The sequence below is a fragment of the Gossypium hirsutum genome, chromosome A11, assembly GCF_007990345.1.
Source record: "Gossypium hirsutum isolate 1008001.06 chromosome A11, Gossypium_hirsutum_v2.1, whole genome shotgun sequence".
NCBI classification, from domain to species: Eukaryota; Viridiplantae; Streptophyta; class Magnoliopsida; order Malvales; family Malvaceae; genus Gossypium; species Gossypium hirsutum.
In genome coordinates this window covers 66,241,965-66,258,934 of record NC_053434.1, presented here as the reverse complement: position 1 = coordinate 66,258,934, position 16,970 = coordinate 66,241,965, and the positions used below count along the sequence as shown (strand labels likewise).

At 31.9% G+C, this 16,970-nt stretch overlaps 1 protein-coding gene and 1 non-coding gene across 10 annotated transcripts in view; both read right to left on the bottom strand.

The window, feature by feature from the left end:
• LOC107890257 (exocyst complex component SEC3A) overlaps positions 1–5,493 on the bottom strand; it is a 46,499-nt gene extending 41,006 nt beyond the window's left edge. The window contains exons 1-8 of one of the 9 annotated variants that reach the window (XM_016814737.2): positions 5,352–5,493; positions 4,945–5,261; positions 4,520–4,590; positions 3,688–3,768; positions 2,961–3,028; positions 2,680–2,782; positions 2,219–2,364; positions 1,528–1,645 (exon numbers count right to left, since the gene is read on the bottom strand). In XM_016814737.2, the coding sequence (XP_016670226.1) occupies positions 1,528–1,645; positions 2,219–2,364; positions 2,680–2,782; positions 2,961–3,028; positions 3,688–3,768; positions 4,520–4,590; positions 4,945–5,155 (798 nt within the window). In that variant the 5' untranslated portion in view covers positions 5,156–5,261; positions 5,352–5,493. Of the gene's footprint in view, positions 1–1,527; positions 1,646–2,218; positions 2,365–2,679; positions 3,029–3,687; positions 3,769–4,106; positions 4,202–4,519; positions 4,591–4,944 lie in introns of those variants that run through there. The other 8 variants (XM_041081807.1, XM_041081801.1, XM_016814744.2 and 5 more) reach the window with 8 other exon arrangements.
• Positions 5,494–13,811: 8,318 nt separating this feature from the next.
• Positions 13,812–13,918, bottom strand: LOC121210292 (small nucleolar RNA R71). The gene has a single exon (XR_005905408.1). It is a non-coding gene; the product is annotated as a small nucleolar RNA R71 (small nucleolar RNA).
• Between the last annotated feature and the right edge of the window lie 3,052 nt (positions 13,919–16,970).

Here is a 16,970-nt window from a genome sequence, read left to right as displayed (position 1 = left end):
CTCTTTGAAAGATATAAGGTGGGACTAGTAGCTAAGGGATACGCTCAAATTTATGGGGTGGATTATCAAGAAACATTTGCACCTATCACAAAAATGAATACAAAACGCATACTCTTGTCTATTGCAACTAGGTGTTTGCAGGAATTTGATGTGCAAAGTGCATGCTTACATGGTGATCTAGAGGAAATAGTGTTCATCGAACCAAAGAAGGTTTTGTATGGCTGAAACAATCGCCTCAGACTTGGTCTGAAAGATTCACAAAGATGATGGTTAGAATAAATTACAAAAGAAGTCAAGGGGGCCATATCTTCTTTATCAAACACTCGATTGAGGGAATAGTTATACTATTGATTGTGTATGTAAGTAACATAATTGAGACTAAAAAACAGATTAGCACAAGGGTTTGAGATTAAAGATCTTAGAAGACTCAAATATTACTTGGAAATTAAAGTGGCTAGGTCAAAAGAAGGAATTTTTATGACTCAAAAATATAATCTTGACCTTCTTCGAGAAACGAGAATGTTGGTATGTAAGACAATTTATACACCCATAGAACAGAACCACAAACTGAGTGAAGCAAAATATGACGAAGTTTTGATAAGGAAAGATACCAGAAGGAAGTAGGCAAGTTGCTTTATATGGATATATATATGTTGTAAGTGTGATAAGTCAGTTCATGCACGATCGAAAAATTGTTCACCTTCAAGCTGCCTAGGGATATTTCAGTATCTCAAAACTACTCCTGGAAAAGGTATTACATTTAGGAAGAATACAAATCAAATTGATGAAGACCATACAGATGTGGATTGGGCTGGTTCTATCGCCAACAGGAGATTGACTACCAGGTGTTGAACTCTACTTTGTGGGAATTTATTGACATGTAAGAGTAAAAAGCAGCCAATGGTAGCAAGATCAAGTGCAAAGGCAAAGTTTAGGGCCATGGACCAAGGCATTTGTGAACTCTTATGGATAAAGATTAGTTTTCCAGATCTTAAGGTTAAATGGAATGGGCCAATGAGGTATTGTAACAACACTATTAATATCACCCACAATCCAATTACCAATACTTCATAAAGAAGAAGTTAGAAAGTAGATTAATTCCCATGCTCTATGTTCCTACACGGGGGCAGTTGGTAGACATATTAACTAAGGGGTTAGCTTATACTTCATTTCAAGAGATTACTAGCAAGATGGGAAAGGAGAACATCTTTTCACCAGCTTGGGGGCAACTGTTGGAGAATCTCATGGATTATTTAGTTATAAGTACTGAATTGCTGTAAACTCCTATTATTTAGATATATTATTGTTCCAGATTTGTAGGGATAGCCTGATTTTCGGGATAGGATCCTGATTTCATTCCTAGAATTATTCTTGTATCTTTGTCTAAATAGAAGCACATAGCAATCATTTGAAATAAGAAACAAAAATGATTTCTTCAATTCTTAATAGTACCAACATGGAACCAGTAAGATTTGAGAGCAAAACTAGAGGAAAACACAATCAAAAACAGAAAATAGAAGAGAATACCTCATCTACTAGAGGTTCAGTTTCCAAAATAGCATGCACATTTGCAGCTTCCAGAGCAAGAAGCTCTCGCTTCAACCGCTCAGAAAATGCTTCTGCTTCACAAGCGCCCATGACATAACTGTGTACCATGTTATGATCAAACGCATTGGGATAGCATTACGTGCTTCAACATTTACAAACCAAACACAAAAAATATATATGAAATAAAAAAATAAAATAAACAGTATATTACTTTTCAGTTATGCAAATGAAACTGACAATGAAGGAAAAGAGCTCAAGAATCATAGACTATCAAGGAACCATGACGACTAGAATCATATCTTCAAGCTTTTTGCTCTGTTTTCAAATAATTGATATGACTCCCAAGATAAAGACCGCACTCATACACACATATCACCATGAAGAATAGAACTGTGACTTCACCTGTGATCTAACCATCTCAGCAATTTGGCAGATGATACATGTAATTTTCTTTTTTTTTTTTTTTGGATAAATGATTCTTGGAAATTTTATTTTTTAAAAGAACTAAATGCAACATATATAATTTGAACACTCAATGCCTTATGTCACTCAATTTTCATTAGCATTTTAGCATTTCATAGTTTAAAAAGGTATCTGAATACTCGATTAAGGGTGAAGAACATCTGAATTTCACTGAAGAACCTTAGAACTGTACAAAGGAACAACATACGTGCCCAAAAGAGCCTCCATGTCCTCTTCCTCGGCTTGAGAGACAAGTTCCTTTTCAACAGTCACATCCAAGTCACCTTCTATTACTGTACTTGGAACTGGACCATCTTGCTGATTCTTTTGAGTAGTAACCGAGGGTGTATGTTCCTAGATACAATATACAAGTCCAATCCATGAACGAAAAGAGAAAAATTGAAATAAGATTTCTTGAATTTAATGTTAATGTACTTAAAATTCCAAGCAAAATCATAATTTGACATTGAAATTATAATAATGACCACCAAGCCACAAGGACCAGAAATTTAGAATATCCTTAATCTTGGCCACTAGGCATCAGCAACTGAAAGCTTATTTTACGCTCTGTTCTCTATGAGTTTCAAGTAATCTATAACTTGCATAAAGAAATGATTTAGTACAACTCAACAGTGAAGGATTTAGGAAGAATAAAGTCATCAAATTCACCTTAGCCCAAAGGGCCATTTCCACGACATCTATACCAACAATTTTCGGTATACGACCAAGTACATCTCTGCAAATGTTTAAGATACATAATAACAGGCGGTTCCTGCAAAAACATTTAAGGACATAGAAATAAATAATCATAGGCAACAATAGCCAACTGTAAATAGAACAATTACGAAAAGAAGATAAGTGTAATTTTGTTAAAGAACCGTAAAATGAGCAAAAAGAAACATCCCAAAAAAAAAAGGTGATATCTTCAGTCCATAGCTATTTCAATCCACCTGTCGTCACTGTTGCGCATAGTCCACTGAGGTGGAGTAACACTTTGACTTCTAAGGTTATCAAATCCCTATAAGAAGTTTAGTTATATGCTGAAGAAAAAATCCAAAGCAGACAGAATGCGTGCACAATATAAATCATAATGTATTTACATGTTGAATATTAGAATCCATTGAATCAATTGTTTTAAATATCAAAAAAATAATATATCGTATTTTTACAATCAATTATTAACAAAGAAAATTTTATCACTTTTGGTGCTAAAAAATATTGATGTTAATATACAAATACAACAAAAGAATGCCATATAATATAAAAGACTATTCAAAGAAACAGTAAATTATTTCTAGACTGAGCGTTTAAATTATGTAAGAACGGTTATATCTTACATAAACTAAAAAAATGGAACAAAATTTGCCCGAACACAACCCCAAATCCAAAAATGACCAGAACCCAAAGAGCTTAACCCACTAGTGACTCAAACCCAAAAAGACTGAAAGCCTAAATGACCCCGTTCAAACTGCCCAACTGCAATGTCTAAGGGAGAGAATGGAAAAGAAGTTTAAGGGAAAAATACATTCTACTTCTGCTCAATTGCTTCATCAAGTCACCTAGTTACTAAACAGTGTTTGGCCTACAGGAGTAGAAAAAGATCGAACAACATACAGCACTCAAAAGAATATTGTTACTCAGACAACCAAAAGAAAAGGAACCAAAGAAAGAGCTCACCAATGTAAAAGTACATCCACTAGGATCATTAGATTGAACCTCCACCTTCGAAAGATGCTTCAGTTTGTATAACTCAGCAGCCTGTACAATTTCAAAACTTCATATGTCATATCTAACAATCAATCATACTAGAATACCTATTAGTTAAGACTAAAGAATCTCATCTTTAACCCAATGGTTACCTGACTTTGTGTTGGACATTAATGAATTTTGCTTTCTTTTTATTCTACAATTATTCTCTACTCAGTAATGCAAAAGTGATTTCATAAATGCTTGTATATTTCACATGAGAAGGTAGACATGGCTAAGCTCTATTTTTGTTATATGTAATAATACTCTTTACTTTTTATCAATAGCATATTTCAGTAGAACAGGGAAATATATGATCTATAAGAACAATAAACAAAGCTGTATCCCACCTTATCATGGCCATCTTATGATTTTTGATTCAGCAATAACGCACAGAAAAGACAATAAATCACACGCTGATAATTTATTCTCGTAGCATGTCAACCTTGTATGACCAACAATTTTCAACTACGTTAGCATAATAAAGCGAAAGACACAAGCAACGGTACCACCAAGTCCTAGCAAAAAATTGATGGAGGACCACAGCTTCAGAGATCACAATCTATCACAGTAAAGCAAGTTCAACCATGCGATGGCCACCGTTATAATTCCGAGTTCAGTTTTTGTATGCTACTAAGTGTAACACTGTAGCAATGTTTACTCAATAAAGAACCATGAACTCGTAAGATAATCTTTCTAGGCAATTCTTATTTGCCTAAGACCTGTTAACTTAAATTTAAAAGACTATAATAAGGACAATTACCTCAATAACGCCTCCAGTAGAATACTTCAAGACTCGCAGAAAAGCTTTAGTCCGCTGACCTTTTGCTTTAGCTGCATAAGCCATAGGATTTCATGAGGACAAGCAATAAAGGGCCTTGCACGAATATGAGAACATTTCAAGCATCCAACAAAACAAGAGCCCCGCAGAAGACGAATATGGAAACACATTTCACTTCAGATCTAATGATATTATTTTAATTGAAGAACCGTTGGCAAATCACAGCTAATATTCGTGAATTTGAATTGTTCTACCGGTTTTGCACAATGACACCATCGTAAAGGTTAGTTCGGTAGCCCACTATCGCGTTATGTAATTCAGCATAATGAATGAAATCTCGATCGAGAAGAAGCAAAATAATATATATATTCAATACATCCTAAATCCAGGTTAAGGAGAGGGCGTACTGGAGATAGCAATGATTCTGGGTTTAGCCATGTTTTGGCGCCCCATTGCCATTGGTCCCAATTTGCTAGTAACACTACTAACACTAGTTTTTCCCCACATCCCATGGCTTTTAACGACGCGAATCGACATCACGACCTTCTGCTTGGTGTCTTCGATGGCGGCCTGGCAAGCTCGCCTTAGCTCCGCGTCGTCCGCGCTCGATTTCGCCATTTCCTATTCCTTGGATTTTCTCCTTCCTTCAACCGCTGTGAGCTTCCCAGCTTCCCAATCTCCGGGAAAGAGTGCGAAATGTGAAAAATGTGTGATTAACAGTTAACTGTAACGAACCAAACGAAATGAAAATTAATAATAATAAATTTTAAAAAGCGATATATGCTAGCTTTTGATTTGTGAGAATAATACGCACCCGTATAAATCGGGTTTGAAGTTTGAATTTTGAAGGCTCTAACTTAACTTTTTTTAAGAAACAAATAGGAGACACCATAATTTGTGAAAAATGAATGGGCTAGTTTATTTTTGAAAACTGGTTTTTTGTAAAGTGTTTTTTTTTTAACCTTCAAACTCTTTTTTTAATAAGAGTAATTGTTTTATCATTCAATTAGACATTTATTAACTTTTAAAGAGTATTCTTTTAAAGTAATATCTTAAAATTTTAGGTTAACAAATTGAGTAGTAATGGGAAGTAATTAAACTATTTTTCTTCACAAATCTCATGGTTACAAATTGATCATAGAATACTCTTATACCAATTGAAAGAGCATTGTTTGTAGTTGTTCCAACTCAATGTTTCAACCATTGTTGGAGCAAAGTATAGTTGGAACAAAATAATTTATTACAAAAGTGAAGTAGGGAACAAAGTAATGAGATAATAAAGATCAAATAGGATCTACTAATACTACTTTATAGTTTCACTCAAAAAATAATTTTACAAAATAATTAACTCTATATAACTATTAGCTTAAGCTCAATCTAATATAAATAATTGCATTTCCAATATCAAACTTAAATTATTACAATCACTTTTTTAAATAACCTTACTTTACCATCTATGTAAATTATCCAAGGAATGCCTAACATATAAAGCAAAGATAGTCAACTAGTTGACTAGAAAACATTCCAAAAACACACCCTCTTGTGCGTTGATATTGCTTATTTATATGCCTCAATGGATCAGCTTTAAAGTGAAAGATTACTTCACAAATTGTTCTATTAATCTTCGAAATAGAGCTTCATCTCCAAGAAATTTAAAGTCGATCAAATCCTTGAAAGATAAGGATAAAGTTCAACATGTTTAAAACTTGGGTAAACTATTAAAATATTTAATTTTACTTGTCTCAGGTTATATTTTAATCACTTATTTTTAAAATTTTACGTTTTAATCATTTATGTTATCGAGTTGTAACATTTTAGTCACTAAGCATTAATTGACGTTAACGTTGTAATAGTAATCTGACGTGACACATTAAATTATCATTTCAAATAAAAATTTTAGGTTAAATTATACAATTAGTCCCTATATTTTTTTTTTATTTTGAGCAATTTAATTCTTTTCTTTTATGTTCTTTAAACTTTTAGATTAATTTTTTTATGTTTTCCATTTGTTAAAACTAGTCCCTATACTTTTTTTTTGAAAATTTATTTTTTTTCTTTTTACTTATTTATTTTCCTTTTCTTCTTCCCCTTTATTTTTCTCTCTTCTCATATTTTTCACTGCAGAAACATAATCTTTGCCAAAAAAAAAACAAGTCTTTGTTTCTTTCAAATAATTCCTAAATTAAATTTCACTATAAAACCAAATATCAATCATTCTTAATCAAATATTGATTTGAATATAACCTAAATTTGAAACTAAAATTAGATCTAACTAATCAATATAAGAACTCATATCCTTAAATAAATCTAAACATAAATTGAATTTTTTATATTCAAAACATATATTTTTCCATTTCCAAACTTTTACAGAACTGTGTAGATTATTCCTTTTCTTTTATTTTATTTTCTAACAAATAAAATTAAATAAATGATAAATTTGATCTAAACCTCTTGGATATTTCCAAGCAAACTTGATTGGAAGCTGAGCATGAATGAACTGAAGAAAGAAAGGGAGCATGGAACCAAATTGGTTTGGTTAAAGTTGAGGGTAAGTTTCGTAATAGTAGTCGCTTTAGTCATTGAGAGTGTAGAGTTCATTTAAAGAATCCGTAAAACAATGTAGTTTCTAGAGGGCAAGAATGTTGTAGGTAAGATAGATAAGGTGGTCATGGGGGTTGGTTAGGAGGTTAAGGGAATGAACTTGAGAACTTTGTTGAGGGTGGACTGCTATAAGTCACGACTGCCGAGGTCTTCGAGTGAGGCGAGCTTGTGGACTAGGTCATTGAGATATCCAAATTGGTTCGTTAAAGCAATAATGGACAATGAAGGTTTGTAATTTTGGGGTGAGAATATACAAAATAAGTTTATTTTGGTTTCAGTTTTCACCTGCTCTTTTTTCATAAATATAAAAAAATTTTAACAAATGGAAAATATAGAAAATTTAAGTTAAAAAAGATGGAGAATGAAGGAAAACATAAGGAGAAGCAGAAGAGAATAGGAAATAAAGGGAAAAAAAAGAAAAGTTAAAAGAAAATAAAAAAATTTAAATTGCTCAAAACGAAAAATTATAGGGACCAATTGTATAATTTAACCTAAAATTTTTGTTTGAAATGATTATTTAACGTGCCACGCCAACTTACTGTTACACCGTTAATTGCAGTTAACGACTCAATAGCTAAAATATTACAATACGTTAACGTAAATGACTAAAATGTAATATTTCAAATATAAATGACTAAAATGTAACCTGAAGCAAACAAAAATAAACTATTTTACCTTTAAAACTTTTCTTTTTCTCTTCAATAATATTATCCAAAAGAAAAGATTAACCTTTTATCATATCTAATTTCTTTTATATACAAAATTCTCTTCTTTTAATGCTTAAGAACACTTTAAAAATGATTACATACTAAATTGTGCCAACAAAAAAACATACACTTTGAATGTCACCGTTTGGTGTTCTAACACTATTGTTCAAACAATGAAAGGAGCAATTATATAGAAAATCAAAATTCCTAACATAATAAATTAATTTTGTTATTTTCATAAATGATTAAAAATAATTTATTATATAATATTACTAATATTAAATTATGTCACACTTAAAATATGGATAAAACTAAAATCTTTATGTAAAAAAATATTTATAAAAAAGATATTCATCGAATAAACTACATGTGAAATGGTAATGATCTTATGTATAAAATTTCATGAAGGGTTTGATTCTCGGACACTTGATTTTTTTTTTTGCAGCACTCATAATATAATTAATAAAGTAATTTTAAATCAATATATTAAAAAAATGGTATTAATAAGCCATCCTAAATTGAGCAGACAAATCAACTTTTGCTCACTTAAGGCTTACACTATAGGTTTAAAGTTTAAGGTTTATAAATTTAATAACATATTTTTTAATATTTAAAATTTAATATGAAAATAATTTATGTATGCAATCACATCCTAAAAATCGAATCATTAGAATTGGATAAGTAGGATTATGGGTTAATGAATCAGAACTCGTAAATAGGTTGGATATTTAAATAATTTAGAATTAATTAAATAAAATATTAAAACAATTAGAATTAATAATTTTAGGTTAGAAAATTAAAATTTGTTGTCCGGGAATTAATTTGGTTAAAATGGATTTTTTTAAAATGAGATTTTATTTGAAAATAATTTTGAAATTAGTTTTAATTAAAAAGTAATGACCTATTTGAAAAAAGGGAACAAACTGGAGTTGGTTAAATGGGCAATAACCCAATTTTTAAAAATTGGTTGTCTATTTAACAACCCCACCGTCCCTTCCCCCTCATTTTCACATCTTCTTCAAAAATTTTCCAAACACCAATTTAAAGCTTTTCTCCCGAAATTAGTTCGTCTTTTTTTATTCTTAATCTCTCTAAGCACAAAATCTCCTTTCAATTTTAAAGAACACTCATGTTTTAATCCTTAAAATTCTCAAGAAAATCTTCACACGTTTTAGCTCAAATTAGCTCCATAGATCGTTGATTTTTCAAAATTGACATGAGATTCTAATTTTTTTTATGATTAAACCAAGTGAGTTGTTATTTCAATTCGAGTTTTAAATTATTTAATTAAGATCTCAATATATCACTTGATTTTAAATTGATTTTTGGCTTGAAAATGGTGGATCTCATATTTTTTAGCTAATTAAAGTAATTTCTAACTCATTTTTATCTAATTAAAAGGTATTTGATATTAATTTAACAAATCCTTAATGAATTTAAGCAAATTGAATGTTTTTCCCTTTTAAAAGATCACATAAGCTTTATTTTTTTCAAAAAAATTAGATCAATGTAATTGGGTAAAATTGATGGTTTAGATCAGTAATTAGATTATATTTAGTGTGTATGAAGTTGAAATCCAAGCTTAGAAATAAGATTTGAGTGGTTAAACACCTATTTTGGTAAAACTAGTTAAGTTTTCGATATAGAGGTTAAGAGGCTTTGATCTATGATTTTGGAATGATTTAATGGTGTTTGTTGTTGTTAGTAATGCCTTTGTAATGTGTTTGATGTGTATGTTAAGTGCCAATTCATTTGGGAGCCTCCAAAAGCATGGACGGATGCAAATGAAAGCTTATTTGAGCATGGTATTCGATGCAATGGTTGCTAAGGTGAATGGTCTGATATATTGCATTTAAACCTCAATACGCAGGCTAAGGTAAAACATGTAAATCCCTGTTCAATTAATATGCAAACCTACTGTGTGTTGGTATGTGAGCTATTTTTTAAAATTGTGTGTGCCTGTATATTTGATATGATCCCCCACATGTGATCCGTAAATGTTTTACATTATGCGAGCTAATTTGTGTGAGCTACCTAATGTGTAAGCCTATAGTGTATTGTGGGAACCCTGTAAGACGCAAATATAAGTGCATGGGCGAGCCCCAAATAATGTTTACCGGTCATACCTTATGTAAACCATAGTGTTTGCGAAATCATTCCATTATGCAAACCTATACCTAAGTGCAATGACTTAGCTTGTGAAGAGGTGGGGGGAGTGAGCCATCCAAATGATGCATAATGAGGCTACACCTAGGTATGTTGATGTGTTCCCAGATCAAATGAGGAAGGCAATGTGGGACCAAATTACAAGATTTTGAATTAGAATTTGTTTTAATTGTTAGGTTGTAATTGGATATTATGGCCTCTTTAACTATTTGGTTTAAAATTTTTATCATTGTATTAGATAGAAGATTAAATGATGGATTGTGATTGTTTGATGTTTGGTATTATAAATTGATTGAATAATATACAAGTGCAAGTGAAGAGCCACTGACCATTGAAATAAGAATTAGATGGTATACGTGTGTTTTAGAGAACAATTTAATGCTTAGCATACATGAAATGTATAATTGGACAAATTACGTAAACTATTAACTGACAGTGTACTAATTCAAAGACATTTTTATGAAGTCGTGTGTGATGTTTTAATCAATCTTCCAAAACAAGACTTTTATATATAATCCCACGATATTATTTTCAAACCTTGTGAAACAAAGCTTTCCAACTACTTATCATATTACAATTTAAATCTATCATATGTTTTTTTATTAAAATTATTTTTGAAACCCCTCCAAAAATAATCTTTTTAATAAATACCTTATTGCATGCATGTATGCCTAACTGAAGTTTTCGAAGTAAATACTGTTAAATATTAAATTGTGAGTTAGTCTTGTTGTTGATCGTTGATCATAGTAGTGCAACGGAAGCATAACTTTAGGTTATTAAATATACCATGAATAATTGTGTGAGGTGTGTTTAGTGGTTGGTGTGCTTTGTGGTGGTTTTAATGGAGAGTTACTTTATGGCTAATATGACGCTCGAAATTCGAGTTAAACCGTCCCGGAAGGGTTTAGGGCTCCACATATAGTGGTATCGAGCCAAGTTACATAAAAACCAGGTGAAGCTATAAGTTTTGCCAAACAATCATTTTTGAAAGAAATATAGAATTTGATTTTAAAATTAAATTGGAAATATTTAAATTATGGATGAAAATACCCTTGCATGAAATTTATTTGCTCAAGTTAGGGTAGGAATGGGAACATATTGCCTTCCTTGAAAATGTTTTCTTTGCATGTTATGCCTTGGATCACTTGTTACTTCCCACTCCTCGATAATGTTAATTGGTTGTTTATAGTATGTTCGACATGTCTTCTAGTCAATGTAGTAAGATCGAACCCAGGAGAGGTATGTCGTCAATGCCATTTGTGCTTCCTTTGGAGTATATTCCTTTAGAAGTCAGTTTTGGGCATGTGTAAACTGAAAAATATATAGGATTTTTCCTATGTAATTTATCACCTTTTTACTTAAATTCATTGTTAAAACAAAGTAATTATTTAATAAATTAATGAAATATGTGAAAATATGAAATTAGGACATAGAAATTATTAAAATGTGATTTTATGCTCTATTATATAGCTTTCATGCAATAAATGGCTTATTTTATATTAAATTGAGCATATTATATTTTTAAGGCATAAAATGGGCCATGCATGATTAAATTAAATAATAAAATATAAAATCAAGTTTAATAATTCATTTTAAGATATTTCACTAATAATTTGGGTCTTAATTAATTATTTAAATTGGTTAAATTTTATTCTTTGGTCCTCTAATTTATTGATTTATTTTGGACAGGTCTGATAGCTTTGTTGGATTACAAAACTGTCCAAATTGGAGACCAAGTCAACCCAATTTTCTGCTACACTTGGCTGTCCACATAAACCACTTTTTGGTTTAATTGCACAAGGTCCTTACAATGTTGAAGAAATTAGAGATTTTCCTGAAGATTTGCACTTTACTGAGTCTCAATCTTGAGTTGTTGTGGCACTTAAATTGAGCAAAAATAAGCAAAAATCAGCTCAATTTCCTCAATTCATGGCCGGCCACCCATTGAAGATGCTTGAAGAGATGAAACCTCCTATTTTTAGCAAACTATTCTCCTCCCTTCACCTATAAATATGATCCTTTCATTCCCTCATTCATCGTCCCTCATCATTCATCATTCTCTCTTCTCTCCAAATTCTCTTAGCCTTTTCTATTCCCCATGCCTAGCATCATCTCTTCATAGAGATTTTAGCTATTAAGCCTCTTAAAGAGCCCTTGGTTGGTCACCTTGGAGAGCCATCAGCAAAGGAGCCTCGTTGGTCAGAGTCTTGGGTGATAGCCACTTTGATCTGGGTTTAATCTTTCATTTCTTTAATTTACTTTGAAAATGTTTGCTATGTATTCTTTGTTCTTGTTCACAACAATGTTAGCTTAATTTTATTTAAGCTAGGATGATTATTTTGATTAAATAATATTTATTTGATTCATGCTTATAATGTTTGTGCCTCAATCGATCATGTTTTCAATTAAAATCAAGCCTGTATTTCGTTCATACATGATTGAAATGCACCTGAGTTAGCTGAGTGATCCTAACCAGACGACGGCTAATGGACACATAATTGAAATGTGCATGCTCAATTTAGATCCTAACCTGATTAAATTGCAAGTTGCATAACAACTCTAACCTAGCTCTGTTATCTGCATAGTTTTTAGATTTTTGTGATTAAATTGTTTCAAACCTAACATGTCCCTGTTACCTCACACGAATACTAAGAAACCCTTAGTAAATAATGATCAGTAAAATGCGTAATTTACTAAGTAAAGGATTCTGAAAGGACCCAATGTGGTTTCCAAACTCATGAAAGATCGAGTTGCCATGGAATGTTTTTCTGAATGTTATTAAGCATGTTGATAATAAGTTGAGTTTAATTAAAGTAATTGTCCTAGTTTATTTATGTTATAATTGTTGCAAATTGTGCTTAATTTTGTTAAAATCTATTTCATTCATATAGTTTGCATACTTAGGATAATTTGCATTAGGGATCATTGTATTTAGTTTAATATATTTTAATCATCACTTCTCAACTATATTGTGTTTTTATTTACCAAATTGTTAATATAATTTTACAAATTAGGTGACTTAGCACATATACAATCCCTGTGGAGACGATAACTCGACACTTACTTATTACTTGATAACGACTGTATACACTTGCACAAACCTACGCGTTACAAGTTTTTGGCGCCGTTGCCGAGGATTGTTAACTGTTGCCATAGTCATTTTTTTGTGAAATTATTTACTTCCAATTTGGTTTATTTCTAACATTACTAACTTATTCTTTTTAATTTTGTGATTTTCTTTTCAGGTGTTTATGAGCATAGATCAGATTATCGATTTACTCCCTATAGACCCTGAAATTGAGCGAACTTTCAGACAAAGAAACGTGAATGAATAGCTCAAAGACAAGTATCTCGACCTTGGAAATCAGAATCAAGACCAAGGTACTAAAGCCGATCATGTATGAAATCCCATCCTTATTTTCAATGATAGGGATTGATGCATCAGACAATATGCTGTGCCACTTTTCAGAGAGTTAAATCCAGGAATTAGAAGGCCAGATATTGAGGCAACCCAATTTGAATTGAAACCAGCCATGTTTCAAATGCTCCAAACGGTGGGCCAATTTAGTGGTATACCCACAAAAAATCCACATCTCCACCTTCGATTGTTTATGAAGGTGAGTGATTCATTCAAGATAGCCAGTGTAACTGAAGACGCATTGAGGTTGAAGTTGTTTCCGTACTCGTTACAAGATCGAGCATGAGCATGGCTCAATTCATTGCCACCAAGTTCCATATCTACATGGCAAGAATTAGCAGAGAGATTTTTGGTTAAGTAATTCCCTCTTAGCAAAAATGCTAAGTTGAGGAACGAGATCACAACTTTCCAACAATTGGATGATGAGTATTTGTATAAGGCTTGGGAGCGATTCAAGGAGTTACTTCACAAGTGTCCTCATCATGGGATTCCTCATTCTATCCAGTTGGAGACATTCTATAGTGGTTTTAATGCACATACAAGATTGAGGGTAGATGCTTCTGCGAATGATGCAATTTTGTTTAAGTCTTATAATGAGGTGTAACATCCCGAATTAGGGCCTAGTTAGAACAGTGGTTTTGAGACCACAAATTTAAAGTAGAAATAATTTTTTTATGTTTGTTTGATGATCTATGATATGTTTGTATGCTTGTGTAAAAATTTCGTGAATAAATTTTATGCCTAAAGTGCCCAATTTGACTTTAAGGACTAAATTGGATAAGTTGTAAAACTTATGTTCTAGAAGCTTTTAGCATGAAATTGAATTGGATTAGTAATTGGAGGTCCTTAAATAGTAATTTGACCAAGTTCTAAAAATTTGGACAAAAATAGGCTTGGATAGGTAAATTTTGAAAGAATAACTAAAAGGGCATTTTTGTCATTTGGTAATTAAAAGATTAAAAAGGGAAAAATCAAGCAAAAACCTTATCCATCTTCCTCAAGCATGGCTGAAACTTTCTTTGAACACCATGGCTAGGGTTTTGTCACTTTCAAGATCAATAGTAAGTGCATTCAAGCCTCATTTTTTATGTTCTTTGCTTTGTTGAAGTCCTTGTAACATGATCTACTAATTTCTAGCCATATTTTGAAGTAGGGTTTATGTTTAAAAATTAACCCATGCATGATATGTTAGTATTTTGATGTTTAATGGAAGAATATGAAAGATTGATGTGTGTTTAATATCTTTTACTAAGTGATTTTGCATGAAAAATGCTTAAAAATGACCAAATTGTAAAAGTTATAAAATGGGTAGTAGATTTGTGAAACAAAAGAGAAATGTGGACTGCTATAAGTGTAAAAATGGTTCGGTTAGGCTTGGGTAACAAAGAAAATGTACACATTTCATTTTACGAGCCTAGGGCTAAAGTGTAATTATGAGAAAGTTTAGGGGAAAAATTGGATTGATTTGAATAATGTGAGTGTTAAATAAGTTATATTTGATTTTTTAAATCAAGGAAAATGAAATTCTGGCTTAGATTGGGAAAGATCGAGGTTATGGACTGAAACAAAATAAATAGTCGTTCTTGGATTCGAAGTAAGTTCGTGTGATAATAATAACAAAATGTTATGTTTGAATTGTAATGCTCATAGGAGGTGCAATTCAAGAAATTTCTAGATGTTCTGAAGCAGTTACACATCAATATTCCGTTGGTGGAGGCTTTAGAAAAAATGCCAAATTATGTTAAGTTTATGAAGGATATACTATTTAAAAAGAAACAGCTGAGTGAGTATGAGACTGTTGCCTTGACGAAGGAGTGCAGTGCATTCCTAAAGAACAAAATGTCATCGAAATTGAAAGACCCAAGAAGCTTTACTATAACCTGTAACATTGGTGAATCCTACTATGGTAAAGCTTTGTGTGACTTAGAAGTGAGTATCAACTTGATGCCTAAGTCTATTTTTAAGTTGCTAGGGATAGGTGAAGTAAGACCTACAACTGTGACGCTTCAGCTAGCGGATCAATCTTAGCATATCCCAAAGGAAAGATCGAGGATGTTTTTGTAAGAGTCGATAAATTTATTTTTCCTACTGATTTCATTGTCTTAGATTTTGAAGCAGATAAGGAAGTGCTGATCATCCTTGGGATACCTTTCTTAGCCACGGGAAGAACGGTAATTGATGTGTAGAAAGCTGAACTCACCATGCGAGTTCAAGATGATCAGGTAACCTTTAACATTCTTAAAGCGATAAAATTTTCCGATCTGGCAGAAAAGTGTTCAGTTATGGAAGAGATAGAAACCTTGTTTCCATGGAAAGCAATTTTGAAAAAGATCTATTGGAGAAAGCTTTGAATCTTGACCTTTTGGAGGATAAAGAAGGTGAAGAAAACATGGCTTTGATGGAAGCCAATCTGAGAAATTTTATTCAATCCACCTGGTTTGAACCGTTGGAGTTAAAAGTCAGAGAATTTGTGCAAACCAAGTTGTCAATTGAAAAACCACCTAAACTCGAACTAAAGGTACTTCTTTCCCATTTGAAATAATTGAATTTAGGTGATTGTTCAACTTTGCCTGTGATTATTTCAGTAGAACTGACGAAAGATCAAAAGGAACAACTAATTGTTGTTCTAAAGAAATTTAAGAAAGTAATTGGCTGGACCATAGTTGATATTTGAGGTATAAGTCCTTTTTGCATGCATAAAATTATTTTAGAAGAAGTTGAAAGAACTTGAATTGATGGGCAAAGGAGGCTCAATCCTATTATGAAAGAAGTTGTGAGAAAGGAAGTGATCAAATGGTTAGATGCAGGAATCATCTATCCTATTTCAGATAGTTTATGGGTAAGTCTGGTGCAGTGTGTGCCGAAGAAAGGTGGAATCACAATTGTTGAAAATGAACGTAACGAGTTGATTCCAACTAGAACTGTTTCTGTTTGGAGAATCTGTATTGATTACAGAAAATTGAATAAAGCCACTCGGAAGGACCATTTTCCGTTGCCTTTTATGGATTAAATGTTAGATCGACTGACAGGTAATGAATTCTATTGTTTTTTAGATGGCTATTTGGGATATAAACAAATAGTTGTATCTCCAAAGGACCAACATAGAACAACCCTTGTCCATACGGTACGTTTGCTATTAGGCAAATGCCTTTTGGTTTATGCAATGCACCTGCAACATTTCAATGATGCATGATGGCAATATTCACTAATATGGTTGAAAATTTTGTTAAAGTTTTCATGGATGATTTTTTTTTTTAGTAATACTTATGATATTTGTTTGAGTAATTTGACTAAGATACTAAAGGGATGCGAAGAGACGAATCTTGTCCTTAACTGGGAAAAATGTCATTTTATGGTTAAGAAAGGGATTGTCTTTGGGCATAAAATCTCAAAGAGAGGAATTGAAGTCGATAAAGAAAAAGTGGATGTAATTGAAAGATATCGGCCTTAATTAATTTAAAAGGAGTCAGAAGTTTTCTTAATGCCAATTTTTACCGAAGGTTTATCAAAGATTTCTTGAAAATTTCTAAATCGTTGTGTT